Here is a 20,250-nt window from a genome sequence, read left to right as displayed (position 1 = left end):
GTTGTCGACTTATCTTGTATATTCCCTGCACCAGCTCTGGAATCAACCATTTCTGCAGGTGGTCCTGGATTTTTGTTAGTTTTTGGAAGCCAAGATTTGAACTAGAACATATGTTACAACACACACACACACACATATACAACTGTGAATTTATATCGATACCTCCCATTCTTAACCAGTATCACAGCTTGTACTGTAGTCTTTCCCCCTTTCCATAATTGGAACTCTCTTCCCCAACTATGAAAAATGTGGCTCCCAATATCTTCAATTTTTTTCTTTTGTTTAAGCCTAATATATACAAAAGGTGGTTTCAGAACTTCTAAACCATGCCACTGCAGAAAGTAAACCTGTTCAATGGAATTCAATATTTGTTTACAGTTCTTTTATTTTTGAAGTAAAATTTACACACATTGAAGTATACAGTGTTAAATGGATAATATGATGAGTTTTGGCAAATAGATATGCTTTTATATCCCACACCCCTATCAAGACATTAAAAAAAAAAATGTCTGTCACCTCAAAAACTTCCCTTGAGCCCTTTTCTGGTCAGTCCCCAACCCCAGAAACAACCATAATTTTTATTCTTTTCATTATAAATTACTTTTTTCTTTTTTTTTTTTGAATGTCATGTAAATATATATCATACACACTTCTGTATCTTGCTTCTTTTGCCTAGCATAATGTGAGATTTATCTATGTATTTTTAATATATCAGTGGTTCTATCCCTTTTATTACTAAGGAGTATTCCTTTGTGTGATCATGGCAAATGTTTTATTAATTTTTTATCAATAGTTGGATGTTTCCACTTTAGTTTTGTGATAGTCTTTTTTTTTGTAATGTCAACTTAGCTAGGCTACAGCCCCCAGTTATTCTATCAAACACTAATTTGGGTATTGCTATGAAAGTATTTTATAGATGTGATCAAAGTCTACAAGTAAAGGAGTTAATCTAATTACATTCAATAAGCATTTTTTTTCCTTTGAGACAAAGTCTCAACTCTGTCGCCGAGGCTGGAGTACAGTGGTGTGACCTTGGCTCACTGCAACCACTGTGATGCCCCTGCCTCTGCCTCCCAAGTAGCTGGGATTACAGGTGCCTGCCACCATGTTCAGCTAATTTTTGTAATTTTAATAGGGACTGGGTTTCACCACGTTGGCTAGGCTGGTCTTGAACTACTGACCTCAAGTGATCTGCCCACCTCTGCGTCCCAAAGTGCTGGGATTACAGGCGTGAGCCACTGTGTTTGGCTACATTCAATATGATTTGCATTAAATAAGTATAATCTGCCTGGGCCCGATTCAGTCCAGTGGAAGGCCTTAAGAGCAGAGCTGAGGCTTCTCTGAAGAGGAGATTCATTCTGTGCACTGCCGCTTCACCCATACCTGAGAGTTCCAGTGCACCCTTTGGACCTGACTAGTCAGCTCCTCAATTGTGTAGGCCAATTTTTGGCAATAAATCTCTTCATATATATGTCCTACTGGTTCCATTTCTCTGGTTGAACAATGACTGATACAAATCTATTATAAATAAACCTGCTATGAACATTATTCTTTGCAGTTTTTGTGAGCACACATTTTCAGTATTTGTTTAGTAGTAGTATTATTTGCAGTTTTTGTGAGCACATATTTTCAATATTTGTTTAGTAGTTATCTAGGGATGGAAGTTCTAGGTCAAAGAATATGTGTATATTTAATTTTATAAGGGATTGCCAAACTCTTTTCCAAAATTGTTACACCAATTTATGTTCTACGAGCAATATATAATGAGATTTCCACTTGTTCTACATCCTCGTCAACATTTAGTGTTGTCATTCTTTTTTTATTCTTTTTTATTTTAGCCTCTCTTTTGAGTGTATGGTGGGTTCTCACTGTGATTTTTTTTTTATTTGCATTTCTCTGATGACTAATAATGTTGAGCAGTATTTCATGTGGTTGTTAGCCAGTTGTATATCTTCCTGTGTGAAGTTTATATTCAAGCCTTCTGTCCATTTTTCTAAATTGGGTTGTGTTTTTATATAGACATGTAGGAATTCATCACGTATTCTGAACACAAGTCCTTTGTCAGATACTTGATTTGAAAATATTTTTTCTCCAGTCTTGTCTAAGCATTTTCCTGAGGTATTTTTTCATTGTTTGTTTGTTTTTTGTTTTTGTTTTGTTTTTTTGAGATGGAGTCTTGCTCTGTCACCCAGGACGGAGGGCGATGGCATGATCTCAGCTTAGTGCAACCTCCACTTCCCAGGTTCAAGCAGTTCTCCTGCCTTAGCCTCCCAAGTAGCTGGGATTACAGGTGCACGCCACCATGCCTGGCTAGTTTTTGTATTTTTAGTAGAGACAAGGTTTTACCCTGTTGTCTAGGCTGGTCTGAAACTCCTGACTTCAAGTGATCCACCCACCTCAGCTTCCTGAAGTGCTGGAATTATAGGCATGAGCCACTGTGCTCAGCCCTGAGGGTTTTGACCACCAGAAGTATTTAATTTTGCTTATTCTAGTTTTTGTTTTGTAAATTTTTTTAAAACTTTAAAAAGTAAACTTTAATGTCGAAAATGCAAACTTGGGGAAGACAGAAAAGATCACACATAAGGCTGTCACTTCACTCTTGGAAGGTTGCACAGTGGCCGGGCAGAGGCGCTCCTCACTTCCGAGACGGGGCAGCGGCCGGGCAGAGTCCTTACTTCCCAGACAGTGGGGCAGCCAGGCAGAGGCGCTCCTCACTTCCTAGTCAGTGGGCAGCTGGGCAGAGGCGCTTCTCACTTCCCAGACAGTGGGTGGCCAGACAGAGGCGCTCCTCACTTCCCAGACAGCCAGGCAGCCGGGCAGAGGCGCTTCTCACTTCCCAGTCAGTTGGGCAGCCGGGCAGAGGCGCTCCTCACTTCCCAGGTGGTTTGCTGGCCGGGCAGAGGCGCTCCTCACTTCCCAGGCAGTTGGCAGCGGAGCAGAGGTGCTCCTCACTTTGCGGACTATGGGCAGTTGGGCAGAGGCGCTCCTCACTTCCCACTCAGTTGGCCGATCGGGCAAAGGGGCTCCTCACTTCCCAGACTGTGGGCAGCTGGGCAGAGGCGCTCCTCACTTCCTGGACAGGGTGGCGGCCAGGCAGAGGCGCTCCTCACTTCCCAGATGGGGCTGCGGCCGGGCAGAGGCGCTCCTCACTTCTCAGACAGTTGGCAGCTGAGCAGAGGCGCTCCTCACTTTGTGGACTGTGGCCAGCTGGTCAGAGGCGCTCCTCACTTCCTGGACAGGGCAGTGGCCTGGCAGAGGCGCTCTTCACTTCCCAGATGGGAGGGCGCCCGGACAGAGGCGCTCCTCACTTCCCAGACAGTTGGCTGGCTTGTTTTGTAAATGTTATGGTCACTGCTTTCTTTTTCCTGTCTTAGAAATTGTGCCTACCCAATGTCGTAAAGCTATTCTCCTGTATTTTCTTCTGAAAGTCTTACAGTTTTGTGTTTTATGTTTATGTCTGTGGTCCATCTAAAAATAATTTTTATTTGTAGTGTGTGGTCACAGTTAAGGTTTATGGGTTTTTCTATGAATATCTACTTATTCCAGCAATATTTGTTAGAAAAGCTATTTTTTTTCTGATGGATTATTTTAGTACCTTTGTTGAAAATCAGTTGATGATACAAATGTGATTTTATGGATTCTGCTTAATTCCATTCAACTCTTGGTCTTTCTGAAGGCCAAGACTAAGTAAGTTGTTCAACTTAAGGCATTGAGTGTTCCAGTTTTCTTGTTTTTTGTTGCTGTTGTTGTTGTTGTTGTTCATTCTAGGTTCTTTGCATTTCTTTGTAAATTTTTAAGTCACCTTAATTATTATTTTTTAATGTCTACTTGCGTTAAGATTGATATGAATCTTTATATCAAAAATTCACATTGTAACAATATTGAGTCTTCTATCTCAAGAGAGTATATGTCCCATTTAAGTTTTCTTTTTTATAGTGTCTTTTTTTTTTTTTTTTTTTTGAGATGGAGTCTTGCTCTGTGGCCCAGGCTGGAGTGAAGTGACACAGTCTCCACTCGCTGCAACATCTGCTTCCCGGGTTCAAGCAATTCTCCTTCCTCGGCCTCCTGAGTAGCTGAGATTACAGGCACACACCACAACGCCCAGCTAATTTTTGTATTTTTAGTAGAGATGGAGCTTCACCATGTTGGCCAGGCTGGTCTTGAACTTCTGACCTCAGGTGATCCACCAACCTCGGCCTCCCAAAGTGCTAGGATTACAGGCGTGAGCCACTGCGCCTGCCCAGTAGTGTCTTCTTTGTTGTTACATTTATTCCTAGGTATTTTATGGTTTTTGACATTATGGGTAATGGATTTTTAAAAAAATGTTTATTTTCCCATTGTTTGTTGCTAGTATACAAACATACCCTTGATCTTACTAAGTTTACTTACATGCTTTTTCTTTATTTTAATTTCCCCTCTTTCTTTTTTTTTCTTTTTTCTTCTTTTGAGACTGAGTCTCGCTCTATCTCCCATGCTGGAGTGCAGTGGCACGATCTCAGCTCACTGCAACCTCCGCCTCCCAGGTTCAAGTAGTTCTCCTACCTCAGTCCCCCAGTAGCTGGGATTAAAGGCGCACACCTCCACGCCTGGCTAATTTTTACATTTTTAGTAGAGGTGGAGTTTCACCATGTTGGCCAGGCTGGTCTCAAACTTCTGACCTTAGGTAATCCACTCGCTTCTGGGATTACAGGCGTGAGCCACTGCACCTGGCCTCTCTCTTTAGTTAGTGATTCCTTAGAATTTGCTATGTAAACAATCATGATATCTACAAATAGGGACAGTTTGACTTATTTTTTTACGTTCTTTATGCCGTTTTGTTTCTTTTCTTGCTTTATTGCACTGGCTGGAGAGACCTTCAGTACAGTGCTAAACAGAAGTGATTCTTGCCATGTTGTGGTAGGTGGAATGTTTTTGCCATTAAGTGTGAAGTTAATAGTGACAGATTGTTTGTTTCAGGTACTGAGCAGTACAGTGAATACACAGGCTATGCTGAGACATATCGTTGGTCCCGGAGCCACGAAGATGGGAGTGAAAGGTAAGTCTGTTTCTGTCTTCAGTATTCCATGACTAAAAACAAAGGAATTTGGGCTTGACCCTCACACACTCTCATTCCCTCTGCTTGTATTTCAGCAAGTGAACTTAAAAAGAAAAAAGAAAAGAAATCAGCATTAAGGTTCATTGTCATTTAAAACACTATTACCACCTTCCTGTACCAAAGGGAAGAACAGTGAAGATAAAACCAAAAGTCTAAAGCAAAGACAAAGAGGGGCAGAATTCTCTACAGTTCTTTACCTCTGAGCTACAGTCAGAAGCTGTGGAGGTTAAATTCCATGTTTAAATCTGAGTAGAATAGGTTCTAATTAGAGCTTAAAGCCTTTGGCCAACTTACTAGGTTATATTTAATTTTTCTATGAAATTAGGTAGAGGAAAGCTGTGTTGTGACAGTTGACCTAATGCCACAAACCAGTTGATGGCAGAACCTGCAGTGTGCTTTGCTGCTCGTGTCTCCTATTTCTTCTTGAAATATAGTGTTCTACTTTGACAGTCTTGCTTCTAGTTTACCAGAGATAAAATTTTGCAGAAATGCTACCTGAAAGCTTGTGGGGTTTTTTGTTTTGTTTTATTTTGTTTGTTATTTGATGAGAAAGCCATTGTGGCAGAAAGAAGCAGCTCTTGCCCACGTGCCACAAATGTATTCTTCGTAATGTCTCAAGTCCATCTTCTGCTTTCTTTCTCTTTATTTTGTTTAAAATAACATCTACGTAGATGTTTATTCCTGATAATTATTTACAAACCAGCATGAAGATTTCTGTTTTGGTTTTCAGTTTGAAAAGTTGCTTGGCACAGCAATATATGCAAGTTTATAAAGAGATTAAATATTTGGGATTTTGTATGTTTCCAAATTATCGTCTCAACCATTCCTTTCTGTTTCCACGGGCAACATGGTATTGTCTGCTTTGATGTCTTTGTTATTTTAAAAATAGTTTCTCACAGTCAGCAATTGAGCACAGTAGGTAGAATGCTGTACTGAATTATTTCACATTTTTGTAACACTTCTTAGGATTATTTCCTGGACAGTACATAGTGATGTTACAGCCCCAGTGATTTAAAGCAAATCTCTCAAAGCAAAGGAGGAATGAGCTTTTGTCAAGATGCAAATGCCATGTCCTTAGTATTAGAGGAATACAAAGAACTAGATTCCTTTTGTTTGCCCCCAAATCCTTTAACCTCTGAGACTTACTGTAAATTATTTACCTGTTTACACTATGTCATTGTGTTGTCTTTGGGTAATTTTTCATTTTACTGTTTAATGCCTGACAGTGCACACTGTATATGCCTCAATCTAAAAATAAAGGGTGTTTCCTTTCCTTTCCTTTTGCTCAGACCTGCAGACACTGGTTTGTTTGTTTTGAATATTTTAACACAGCTAAAGTCTTGGCAACCTGACCCCTGAGAGGATTTTATTTGAGCGACTGACTACCTGTTCCTTATCTTTTCTCCCCTTTCCATCCTGTCCCAGGGACGACTGGCAGCGGCGCTGCACTGAAATCGTTGCCATCGATGCTCTTCACTTCAGACGCTACCTCGATCAGTTTGTGCCTGAGAAAATCAGACGCGAGCTGAACAAGGCCAGTAACCTTATTTCTTAGTTCATCTGGCAGCTGTCATCTATTTACTGCCATTTTATTAATGCTGAAATTAATGCTTTCTGGTAATTCTTGCAGTGTCAGTATGTCTGCCCACAGCTCTCCTGATTTAATGGCTCTGTCAGCTTGTACAAGATGTACTTTCCATTTTGTAATTGTTTGATTAGCAGCTAAGGTTGCCAGATAGGCTGTTGCTTAGTTTTAAACCCCACACATGCATTTATCTCATCAAGTACCTTAGCTGCTATGGAACACTATCATTGTAACACCATATAGAAACGAATGAGCTCTGAAAATTTTTTCTCAGACCTGCTTAATGACATTTTCTCTACAAAGTATGCTATCAGGGTTGAAACAGAAAAACTGAAAAAGCCAGGTCAAATGTTCTATTTTAGGTAAGATTTATGATGGAATCTATTATTTTCTGTAATACTTAGTGCTGCCTACTATATTCATTTTTTTTCTTTTTTATTGTATTACAGAAATATAAAAATGAGCCATACCTGTTTTTCAAATTTTCAATATTGGCGACCATAATAAATAAACTCTTTTACACAATAGAGAGCTGATTCTGTTCTCTGGATTTTGGGCTTTCCCAAAACAGCAGAGATTTTCTTTAGTTCCTCAAATTATTTACTCAGCAGAGATTTTCTTTTTTTTTCTTTTTGAGATGGAGTTTCACTTTTGTGGCTGAGGCTGGAGTGCAATGGCGTGATCTTGGCTCACTGCAACCTCTGCCTCCCGGGTTCAAGCGATTCTCCTGCCTCAGCCTCCCAAGAACTAAGATTACAGGTGCCCACCACCACGCCCAGCTAATTTTTGTATTTTTAGTAGAGATGGGGTTTCACCGTGTTAGCCAGGCTGGTCTCGAACTCCTGACTTCAGGCAATCCTGCCCGCCACGGCCTCCCAGAGTGTTGGGATTACAGGAGCCACTGCGCCCAGCCTAGAGATTTTCTTTAGTTCCACAAATTATTCACACAGCCAAGAAGACTGACCCAATTCTGAAAATCAATGTTTCACTCCCATGAGTAGGATTTGGTTATGAGATTATTAGGATAATGAGGCTTGTGGTTTTACATGGTTATACATGGTGTGCCAGTTCCTTCACAGACTTCTGAGAATAATAACGGTAATCTAGACAGACTTTTACTACACTTAAAACTTAGTAGATATTTTGAACATAATTAAGTATCTTATATCCTGATCTGTTTGGGAGACTCTAATTTATGGTTGAACATGTTCTCATATGTATAATTTTTTAAATTATTGTAATGTTTAGAGTTCTCAAATTTTATAAAATGTTTGAAGAATAATGCACTATTTTTTAAAGTTGAACTTACATAACAGACATCATTTATTTAAAAATAAAAATAAAAAGTAATCCCTCAGAAAAGCTATCCAGAATGTCTGGCCTTTGGTGTATCAACAGTTCTAAAGTTCCCTTCTACCTGATTCTGAAAGTCAGAGATTTGCCTGTACTGAAGATTATCTTTTTTTTTTTTTTTTCTGAAGCGGGGTCTTTTTTGCCTAGGCTGGAGTGCAGTGGCATGCGCGATCACAGCTCACTGCAGACTTTCAACCTCTCTGGGCTCAGGTGATCCTCCCATGTCAGCCTCCTGAGTAGCCAGGAGTACTGGTGTGCACCACCACACCTGGCTAATTTTTCTTTTTTAGATACACCAGGTTTCACCATATTGCGCAGGCCAATTTCAAACTCCGGGCCTAAGCAATCTCCTCCCCCCTCAGCCTCCCAAAGTGCTGGGATTATAGGCATGAGCCACAACGCCCTGCCTGAAAAGTATCTTTTACTAGTAATTAGATACATTTTAAATGTAAGCCTATTTTCACTGTTCCAAACTCTTGCCTTAAAGCAGTTGTCCCCAATGCCATGAAGTTTTTATGATAGAGCATATCGAGTAGAATCAGTTTTATCTTTAAATTTTCATGACGTTTTACTTACCTAAACATGTGTATGTGAATTTGTCACATGGTCAAGAGGACATTTATATAAGCAGTAGGTTGTTGGAGAGAAATATATGAAAAGGAAAGTAGAACCAAAATGTGTGTAGCCATGATTAATACATTAATACAAAGTGAAAGATTCCCTATTTTATGAATGAAGTCTATACTCCCACATATACTTTTCTGTGAGAACTAGATCATTCACTTTTAGAAGTTATCCTCAATTATGATCTTTTAAGAAGGTAACTTTAGGCATAAGTATTTTTTAAAATTGCCAGGTCCAGTTGATTCTCTCTGCGCTTACTTGTGTGTATCACCAACCTTCAGTTTGACCATCCTCAGAGACACCAGAAATTTAAAAGATATATGTGAATAGGTTAAATTAGTTGTAAATATTGGCAACATGGAAGAACATTTATTTATAGAATATAGAGTCCTCATGAGGGGCATTTTATACTAAGAATGAGTCTTTAAGTAATCTGTCAACAAGAGTTTTATTTCATTGGGAGTTGGCAGCAGTCAGTCACACTGCCTTATGGAAGTGTCTCAGAAATATTTTGTTAAATGACTTGATTGATAATTAAATAATTTTTTTTTTTTTTTTTGAGACGGAGTTTCACTGTCGTTGCCCTGGCTGGAGTGCAATGGCGCGATCTCAGCTCACTGCAACCTCTGCCTCCCGGATACAAGTGATTCTCCTTCCTCAGCCTCCCAAGTAGCTGGGACCAGAGGCACGCACCACCACACCAGGCTAATTTTTGTATTTTTAATGGAGATGGAATTTCATCACCTTGGCCAGTTTTTTCTCCAACTCCTGACCTCAGGTGATCCGCCCATCTCGGCCTCCCAAAGTGCTGGGATTACAGGCATTAGCCACCACTCCTGGCCTAAATAACATCTTAGACAATGTTAATTTAGGTTTTCGAGGTAAACATTTTAGAAGTTACATGTACATTATCTTAAATCACTCAGTATGTCACAAAATGTTATATATTTCCTAAATACTCTTCGAGTGCTCAATAAAGCCTAGTAAGTTGAGTGTCAAATCAAGTTTGGGACAGATGAAGCCATATGAAGCAGAGGGGTTCATTTTTAACATATAGTGATACAGGTGTACATTCATTTTCAACCTGCAATTATTCATGTCGCTTATTCATGTCAATAAAGTCTAGTTTATAATTCATAAAAGATTCTTTTCAGTCAAATGCAGGTGGAATTTTTTTTTTTCAAATTATACAGATAACAATAGTAAATGATTGCTTACTCTGTATGAGGCATTCTACTTAGCACTTTAAATGCAGTGTCTGATTTAGTCCTAACCACTCAGGGAGGCATAACCATTTTTCTTGTCTCTAATTTAGAGACAGTGAGCTCACTTCTTAGGAAGTTCAGTAATTTGTCGCAGGCCAGTTCGCATAGCTAGTCAGTGACCAAACCAGAGCTCAAATCCAGGCTCCCCTGACTTCAGGTCTTTTTTTTTTTTGAGATGGAATTTCGCTATTGTTGCCCAGGCTGGAGAGCAATAGCGCGATCTCAGCTCACTGCAACCTCCACCTCCCGAGTTCAATCAATTCTCCTGCCTCAGCCTCCCGAGTAGCTGGGATTACAAGCATGCACTACCACACCCGGCTGTTTTTGTGTTTTTAATAGAGACAGGGTTTCTCCACGTTGGTCAGGCTCATCTCAAACTCCCAACCTCAGATAATCTGTGCACTTTGGCCTCCCAAAGTGTTGGGATTATAGGCATGAGGCATTGTGCCCAGCCAAATCATTTCTTAAAAATGTAAGTTCTCCACATGGAGACTACTATAAGTAGGTCTGACCTTCTAGACTTTTTATGGTTCAGACTTAAATCATTGAGAATATTTCTGCTTTTGGAATAGTCTCCTACCTGCTTATGCCTGAATCACTCTTCTTTTGTGATCATAAACTTCTGCTGTGAGCAAGCTACCTGTTAAATGCTTTTCTCAATATGCTTTTCTGTTTGATACACTTTTTCAAGGAAATTTGAGGGTTCCCTGCTATTTTTCAAATTCCTGTGAGACAAGGAAATACCTCGAGTGTAATAGAGCCTATCAACACGTGGACTAACTTTGAGAAAGCACCTAGTTCAGAGTCTGGCACATGGGAAGGCATCTGATAAATGTGTGTTCTTTTATTCACTGATATATTCCAAAAAAATGTGTTCTTTTAGCAAATAATTAGTTTTTTAATTCTTTCACTGAAGAAGGAAAAAGCAGTAAATGATTTTGTTAAATGTCATTGGCAACTTAATTAGAAACTAATCCAAACAACTTCTAAATTAAAGCATTTGTCCCTTATTAACTACATTTACCTATTAAAATTGACTTAAGAATTTCGGTTATGAGCAGCAGGAATCTCACATAAACTGACAGCACAACTTGGAGACAATGTTTAATATTTTGTATCTCATGTTTTGCAAACTTTGTTTTAGAGCAGAAGTCTGTGTGAAATCACTTTAGAGATGACTTGCACAATTCTACTTTTGTGTGTGTGTGTGTGTGTGTATGCATGCCAGAGAGAAAGGAGGAAAAGAAAAAAAACCCACATTTTTCTAAGTGAAAAAGCAGTAAGACCAGTTTTCACCGTCAGAATTCAGTATGGATCTCTGACCTCTGGGGACCTGTTTGCTACTTTTAAGCATTACTCACCAGTTAATAATTGAAAAGCCAATCCTACAAAGTGCTTTCCAGGCCTCTAGAAAAGGTCTGCTCCATCCAGGCTCCACCGTTCTTATTGGACCCACATCATGACTTGCAAGTAGAGTTGTTTTTTAAAGGAGGGAACCAGTCTCCTTTTATCTGACTGATACTGTGAAGCAATGTTTAATCCTGTGAGAGATCAGCTGGGTGTCATTCTAAAGGAGAATTATTTTAGGATTAGAAAGATTTCTGACTTCATCTTGTAAAAGTGGCAAATACCGCTGCAAGAGAAGAAAGAAACCACCTGTGAAAAGTTGTATTTGCCATGTTAGGTAGGATTTTAGGTAGGATTAAGTAATGAGTATGTTTTGTGGAGCTTTCTGAATCTGAAGTTGAACAAGGTGGAGAGATAGAAATCATCCCTATTTACCTTTTTAAAAAATAGATCTATTTATTAATGTATTTGTTATTATTCATCACCATATTTGGAATAGGACTGTTATTAAACCAAAACTTGATAACAAAACCAGTCAATATTTTCTGCTGATATTTCTAAGAAGTTCAGCATCTGAGCACCTATAATCTTTTCATAAAATATGTGTCACTTTACTTTTCAAGAATGTTCCAAATGTATCATTTGTAGTGGGGTTTCCCTTAAGTTTCCCAACATATAGAATCAGAATAACAATTAAATACATATCCCAATCTTGGATTTTATACATCAGGAAACTAAGATCTGCATACTTCTTTCATTTTATTTTGCATTTTAGAATAGCAAAAACAATGTATTAATGTTATAATTATTTTAGAGATAAAGTCTAATCCCAGCTACTCGGGAGGCTGAGGCAGGAGAATCACATGAACCTGGGAGGTGGAGGTTGCAGTGAGCTGGGATCACACCACTGCACCCAACCTGGGCATTACAGCAAGACTCCGTCTAAAAAAAAAAAAAAAAAAAAAGTCATAAGAAATCACAGAATACTAAAAACCTCAGAAAATCAGTATCAATATCCACTGTGTATTAAGTTAAAGAACTATAGTAGATTGATTTCATATAAATGAGCAACTCTTTAGGAACAATAATTATTAAATTTTTCTAGCAAATAGAATAATGTATTTACAGAAAGAAATCTTTTAAGTAAAATCATGCATCACTTAAAGATGGAGATACGTTCTGAGAAGTAGTCACTGTGCACATGTCACAGAGTACTTACACAACCTAAGTGGTATAGCCTGCTACTCACCTAGGCTAGATGGTATGGCCTAGTGCTCCTAGACTGCAAACCAGTTGAGTATGTTACTGTACTGAATACTATAGGCAGTTGTGATGCAATGGTAGGTATTTGTGTCTTAAACATAGGACAGGTACTATGAAAATATGGTATTATAATCTTATGGGACCATCATCGTGTTTGTGCTTCACTGTTGACTGCAACATCACTGTGCAGCACGTAACTGTCTATCTGCTTGGGCCTGCTAAAACTGATGTTGAAGCCAAAGATCTTACTTAAGTGTGCGTGCGCACATTTGTGCCAGACTATTCCCCTGGATACCATTTATTTCCTGGGCCTCATTTTGAGCCTGTAGACTCTTATACCAGTTTTGTTTGGTCTCTTTTCCATTTTGTTTCCTTCTTTCCTACATCTTTATCATTACCATTTCCTGATTGGTCTCTGGTTTTTAACTGTAGGTACCAATATTTTCATCTTGCTTCTCAACACACCCCTTTGCGACCTTCAGGACTCCCAAATTACCTTTATGTTCCCTGTCTTCTTCCCTTCCCATCAAAACTCATTCCAAGATAGGGTTGTTCATTGGTATCTTCTGCTTCCTATCCTGAGGTCTCAGTGCTTCCTTTTTCTTTTCCCCCTTCTGAGTTGTTTATTAGTAAAAATAAATTGCTCTGTCATTGCAAAATATCAGGCCGGGGTATGGCCAGAGTTCAAGCTGGCTTTCTTTTACCCTTGCAGCTCTCTGATCAGTCTTCTCAAGTACTCTTGCTCTGGGTGAGGGAAAACAAACGCATCTGCCAGTATATAGCTCTTGAGAACTCCTAGTGCCTTTCTCTATGGAGTGAGAACTTGGCAACTCTTTTGAGGCTTCTATCCTTATCTGATCTTTGTTTCTTTACCAAAGGAGTTCAATTCCTACTCATGAAAGGAAAGGTCCCCTGATTCAAGGCTCTGCCCTGGTCTCCAGCGCTTAAGGTATCCTTCTTCCTAGAAAAGGGAGAAGCCTGGGCTGACCTTCCAGAGAGGGCTCGGGGCAGCATACTACCGCTGTCTTATTTTTGACCTTACAAATGCTTGCTTCTTAACAGAATAAAATAATTTTGTATTTAATCGTTATAAACAGCTATTCTAATTTCTATGTAATTTTGTCATTTAATTTTTATCTGATTAATATTTTTTGGTGGCAGGGGTGGGGGATAGAGTCTCACTGTCACCCAGGCTGGAGTGTGGTGGCGCCATCATGACTCGCTGCAGCCTAGCCCTCCTGGGCTCAAGCAGTCCTCTCACTTCAGCCTCCCAAGTAGGTGAGACCACAGGCATGCGCCACTACACCTGGCTAATTTTTTTGTTTTGTAGAGGCAAGGTCTTGCCATATTGCCCAGGCTGGTGTCAAAACTCCAGAACTCAAGCGATCCTCCCACTTCAGCCTCCCAAAGTGCTGTGGTTACAGCCATGAGCTTTTAAAAATTTGATCTAAACACTGAATGAGGTTTATTTTCAGTTTCATGGTTTGTTTTTATGGCCATTTTTCAAGATAGATAATTTTCCAGGAAAATTTGATAATATTTTATACTAGATTTTGCTTCTAATAATTTAAATGTTTCAAATTCTCAATCATTAGGCTTTAGTTTCACTAAGCTGTTTTTGCACATTGAAGTAAAGTTAACCCAGTTATTTAGAGACAGCAGTAAGAAAGAAACTAAAACCATCCTGACAGTATAAAACACAGAAATGAACTAGGAATCTGAGGAAGCCTCATTCTCTCTAGGCACGTTAGAAAATTCTGACATGAAACAAAGCGGCAAAGTTATTTTTATTCTTCCAGAGGGTTTGTTCTCTCCCTTGTTTGTGTAATGACACAGACTATCTTTCAAGAGCCTATTCAAAACAAATGTAGCTCTTAGATTTTTTTGACCTGAAAGAGATTTTCAGAAGCTCCATGCGTCTGACTATGCAGGTAATTTGTGAGTGCTTGTGTAAGCTCTGTACTACAGTGTTGAATAATGATCTGGTACCAACTTATAATTAATATCTGTCAGGATTTACAGTCTAGGAGGGTATAGAAGGAATAGCCTTGTTATTCCATCGAGACAGTCTGTAAAATAAATTTTTATACCTTTGTGAAAACTTCAAAGAACAATTTACTATATTTCTATGTGTGGGTTTCGTAGAAGCATCTTTCTTTATCCTTGGTTTTTCTCTGGGAATATTTGTCAAGATCATTCTTTTAATTGTATTTGCTATTATATGTAAGCTATATTTTAGGCTTTGTTTGTGATTTGTTTTTTCTAAGACCAGCCGAGCGGGCACAAAAGAACCAGCGGGTAGGCAAATGTAGGAGCAAAAACTGCAAGTTTATTTTGGTCACCTAGCTTCAGGGAAAGAAGGTGGGTAGGGAGAAGTCTGTCGGCCTCCGGCAAAGGAGGCCGGCAGAGTCCCCCGGTGGGGCTCTCGGACGGAGTTCCCACAGTCCCGACATCCCGACAGGAGTGGGGCTGTGAGAAGGCCGCGTGGCTCACTGGCGGAGAGCGGCTTTTCTAGGAGTGGGAGGGCAATAGGCGGGGCACGGGCGTGTCGGGGGGCGTCCCGCAGGTGCGACCAGGTAAATCTTGGTCTCTTTGGATTGACGTCACCTGGCGCATGCCCAGTTGATCTGCACCTTCCTGGGCGCCAGCTGCATTTTCGCGCGCGCGGGAAGAGCTGGTGGTGAAGAAGAACCCGGAAGTGCACCATCTTGCCTCCCTTCGTCCAAACAGTTTGGAACTTGAGAACCCAGGGGAGTTTTGCTTTGCTGTTATATTAAACCTGTTATAGTCTGATCACTTCAGACAATAAGAATGTAGAAAGAAGGCAGAAAGACCAACTAGTTGACAGCAAAGAGGTGGAAATCAGGAACTCTGGGATCTTACATAATGGTCTTCTCATATAGAAAATGAGCTGTTCATTTAATTAATACTTAGCCAGCATCCTCAGAATATATTTTACTTTTCTCAGATTACTGGCAAATTTTTAAATATTCTAGCTTAAAACAGAGCTGTGAAACTAGAGAATCTTAGAGCCGAAAGGCATCTTAAAGGTTATTTCATAACCAGGTGTAGGAATCCCTTCTATAGATAGTTGCTTGCTCTTTGTTACGTATTTCAGTAGCAGGAAGCACATTTATTAATCTAGTCTCCATAACTCCGAGAGAGAATGCTGAGGAGGCATAATAGTGACCCTTTGCCTGATGTGAAAAGAATAGTGATTAAAGCCTTCAAACAAAAAGAAAACTGTTCTAACAAGTGCCTTTCTTTTTTGGTGGTTTTTCCTAGTAGTTTATAATTGGGATCCTATGAGTTCTTGAAATATCTCTGCTATTTTCATTTCTGTTTGTTTGAAGTGGAAAAAGAAATTGGGACCTGTATTAGTTTAAGGGATTTTATTTGCTTAGCATTCAAACAAATAAATATTAGAATTTATCATTTCTTAATCTCTTCCTTGCATAATGCCAGGTTTTTCTCTCCCTTCTTCCCTCTTTGTTTTTCCCTCTATTTTGGCCCCTATGGGAAAAAAAAATGAGAAGTTGAACATAAGCTTGATAATGGACACCGATCCTAGTACATCAGTCAGAAACACTGTTAGTGTCTAGGCACTCACAGGCTTTGATATTTCTTTTATCCTGCAGGCTTACTGTGGATTTCTCCGTCCTGGAATTTCTTCAGAGAATCTTTCTGCAGTGGCCACAGGAAACTGGGGCTGTGGTGCCTTTGGGGGTGATGCCAGGTTAAAAGGTAAGTTGTTGTAGAGAAGGATAAAAGCATTCTGACCACAAAAAAACGTTAAAGCCAGATTTCTAATGTCCTGTCATGAGACCACAAAAATCTAAGAGAAAAGGAAAAGGAATATTTAACACTATTTTCTTTTTTCCTATTATGTTTAAAGTAATTCTTATTTTAATTTATCATTTTCCTGCAGAGGTTGCTTATCAATTTGATCTCCCAGGACACAGTATTTCATTGAATATTGAAAGGTTGGCAGGGGGATAAGAGCATATAATGACTGTGAAGTTTCAAACCTGAGCTTGCACTCAAGCACTTCCCTTCACTGGAGTGAGTTTTATGGACAGTTATTTCATTGACTCATTCATCCACCAAACTTAATAGCACCTCTGCCACTTTCTAGGCACAGTGGTAGGCTCTGAGAATACAAAGATGGAGAAGATGTGATGCCTGCTTTGGAATTCACAGTCCAGCATATGAGAGAGAGGCAGTATGAGACCAACGCAGTACACGGGAATGAGTGCTGTGGTGGAGGCCTACAGGGCTGTGGGAGCACAGCCTGGGAGAGTTACATGAATGGCACAGATAGGAGGCATCTGGATGTCCAAGAAGCAGAAACATTTCTTATGTGTTATTGTTTGTGGTAGGAAATTCACAAAACCCGATGAACAAAGCTATTGGCCATTTATTACATTGACATTTTTTTGAAGTATCAGTTACAGAAAATAATACTATATCATTACTTAGGATGCTTACTTTTCCATTTCATCCCAGCTGATCTGACACCACCTGGGTGTACTGCATTGCAAATCTGACACCAACTACCTGGAGTAATTGCAGATCTTGCCTATTGAGGACAGAGTCCACAAGACTGCCCCCACTTCAGACTCCTTCCACAAGTTTCAGGGGAATTCCCAGGCCACTCACATTTCTGTCCAGCTGGTTACCATTCCAGGAGGTTCCCATGTCCCCACCTCAGGTTTGATAATTCACTAGAAGGACTCACAGAACTCAGAAAAAAGTCCTGTCCCTACCATGACAGTTTTATTGTAAAGGAAACACATAAAGCGAAGCCTAGAAGGGAAAGCAGAGCTTCTACAACCCTTCCTCTTAGTGTCAGGGCACCCCACTCTCCCGACACATCAGTCTGTACACCAGTCAGGAGGCTGCACTGACCTTTGGTGACTAAAGATTTCATTGAAGTCTCATTCTGTAGGCATGATTGATTAAATCATTGGCCACATGATTGAGCTCGGTCTCTGCCCTCCCCTGACTCCTGGGAGTGCAATCTGAATCACCTCATTAGCAGAACAAAGGCACCAGCACTCAGGAAATTCCAAGGGTTTTTGAAGCTTCTACCAGGAACCCAAGATGGCACACCAGAAAAATTCTTTGTTATACCGCAGTTAACAAAGTAAAGCAGACATAAAACAGCCAGCTGGCCTTAATAGCCGAACTCTATTTAGATAAAATTCATCTCTTTGGGAAAACTTGAGTCTGTCATAATGTAACTGCCTTTCTCCTCATCAGTAAAATGCTTCTTAATATTTTTATAAAAATGACACATTTATTATTTCTTTTAAATCCAGAAAAATACCATGAAGTATATAAAAATCACCAGAATTCACTGTCAGCATTTGGTGGCTATCCTTCAGGTCATCTCTGGCAATCTGTGTAACTGTTGATGAGGTGACAGCCTCTATTCTATTCTCCAGCCTCCTCCTTTTAGAAAGTCTGCAGTCTCATGGATAGTTTTCAACTATCCATCTAACAAACGTGGATCTACTGAGTACTCAGCATTTGTTAATGGCTACACAGTATTCTGTTGTATGCATATATGTATCATAATTTATTTCACAGATTCTCCATTCACAGTTTGTTTTCATTATATTATAAGCAGTACTACAGTGTGTAGTACAATTATATATATATATAATGTGTAATTATCTTAAGGTAAATTCCTAGAGGTGAGATTAATGACTCAAAGAATACATATACTTCATTTTGATCCTTGTAGATTGCACTCTGAAAGGTGATATCAATTCCCGTTGTCTTCCTCACATGAACAGCATCACCATGACAGGACTTTGTCATTCTTTTTCATTTCTTTGAGGTTCAACAGTTTTCATGTTTATCAGCCATTTGTTTGTTTTGTGAATTGCTTTTTCATACCTTCTGCCCATTCATCTCTTTGGGAGTAGTTTGATTTTATCACTGGCTAATAATATCTCTTCATATATTAAAACATATTAATTGGTTAACTGTTATATGTTACAAACATTTTTCTGCTTCAATTATTTGAACTGATTAGGCTGAAGTTACTGAGTTAGCTTTTGTGTGTTCACATTTTTGTGGTGTGCTTGTAAAGATCTTTCCTGTCCCTTTATGCTAAAGACTTTCACCTACATTTTCTTCAAATTCAAAGACAAAAACTGCATGGTGCTATTTTCAGTGTTTGAGGAAACCTGTTTTTCACTCTGGGCTTATTGATCTTAAGACAGACACTTTTTTCCTGTCTTTCTCTTAAGTAAAATGAATGACTAGATTCAAGTCATCAATCCAGAAGCTAGGTCTGCAGTAAGCCATGGTCATTTGTGATAGACAGTTTGGAAAGCTTTATAAATGTGTTCACTTCTTTTCCTTTTTTTCTTTTTTTCTGGCTTAAAAGCCTTTCAGACTGCAGCTGTGCTTGCTCTGGTGCCTATCAAGCATAGTAGTCAAAGATTTCCGTTATGTAATTCGTTTCCTCAACCATTGCGATTTAAATTTTGGAGTAACTGTGACATTTCCCTCCCCTTCATTAGACTAAATACTCATTAAAAATTTAGAATGAGTCATAATGTCCTTCAATGGGGAATTGGTTACTAAACCTATGATGCTAAAAAAAAAGAAATTATGGTACATTTATGCAATAAAATATTATGCTTCCTTTAAAAACCATTATAGAAATGTATCTGCTGACAGGGAAAGATGGTTTTGGAATATTGACAGATGGGAGAAATATACAATGTATGCCATATAAACCATTTTAAAATTAAATTATGAATATAAAATATCACACACAAATTTGAGGTTCTCTATGTTTATCTGTTTATGTGCCAAGATTAACTATGGTTCATCTCTAGTGGGTGATACTTTCTGTTTTGTTTTGCTGGCGTTTTTTCATTTTTTATTTTCAGTAGAGATAGGGTTTCACTATGTTGCCCAGGCTGGTCTTAAACTCCTGAACTCAAGGGATCCTCCCACCTTGACCTCCCAAAGTGTTGTGATTATACTTGTGAGCCACCACACCTGGTCAGTGATGTTTTATACTTTATTTTTAATCTGCATCTTTTTTATTGTGAGCATATATTGTTTTTGTAACAAAAAATCTTATAAAAAACGTTCATGGTGGGTAACATGGGCAGGTATAAATCCTTAAACTTGTATTTCTTTAATTATTAAAAAAATAAGGCTAAGCTGAGCACGATGGTATGTGCCTATAGTCCCAGCTACTGAGGAGGCTGAGGTGGGAGGAATGCTTGAGCCCTGAAGTTCACAGTCAGCCTGGGCAACATAGTAAGACCACATCTCTTACAAAAAAAGAAAATTATAAAAGAAAGAAGGCAAAAAATTTTTTTTTTATTTTGAGACAGAGTCTTGCACTGCCACCCGGGCTGGAGTGCAGTGGCGCTATCTTGGCTCACTGCAGCCTCCACCTCCTGGGTTCAAGCAGTTCTGCCTCAGCCTCTTGAGTAGCTGGGATTACAGGCACCTGCCACCACGCCCAGCTAATTTTTTGTATTTTTAGTAGAGATGGGGTTTCACCATGTTGGCCAGGCTGGTCTCAGACTCCTGACCTCATGATTCACCCGCCTCAGCTTCCAAAGTGCTGAGATTATAGGCATGAGCCACTGCACCTGGCCAGCAAAATATTTTTAATATGCTTGTTACTTAATTGTACATGAGTTTTGTGTTTCACCACACTTTAGTTGTTTGTTTGTGTA

The 20,250-nt window shown here is 39.3% G+C and overlaps 1 protein-coding gene across 8 annotated transcripts in view; it reads left to right on the top strand.

Annotated features, from left to right (window-relative positions):
* The window catches only part of PARG (poly (ADP-ribose) glycohydrolase), a 146,180-nt gene that overhangs the window by 115,326 nt on the left and 10,604 nt on the right, over nt 1-20,250 (top strand). For all 8 annotated transcript variants that reach the window (XR_001002707.1, XM_011950376.1, XM_011950379.1 and 5 more), the window contains 3 exons: nt 4,957-5,035; nt 6,521-6,629; nt 16,171-16,276. Coding sequence is in view for 7 of the 8 variants with exons in the window: in XM_011950376.1 (XP_011805766.1) it covers nt 4,957-5,035; nt 6,521-6,629; nt 16,171-16,276 (294 nt within the window). In the remaining variant the exon portion in view is untranslated. The remainder of the gene's footprint in view (nt 1-4,956; nt 5,036-6,520; nt 6,630-16,170; nt 16,277-20,250) is intronic.

The sequence above is a fragment of the Colobus angolensis genome, unplaced genomic scaffold (assembly GCF_000951035.1).
Source record: "Colobus angolensis palliatus isolate OR3802 unplaced genomic scaffold, Cang.pa_1.0 Scaffold306, whole genome shotgun sequence".
Lineage (NCBI taxonomy): Eukaryota > Metazoa > Chordata > Mammalia > Primates > Cercopithecidae > Colobus > Colobus angolensis.
Note: the sequence above shows the minus strand (reverse complement) of the source record. Positions and strands in the feature narration are given on the sequence as shown.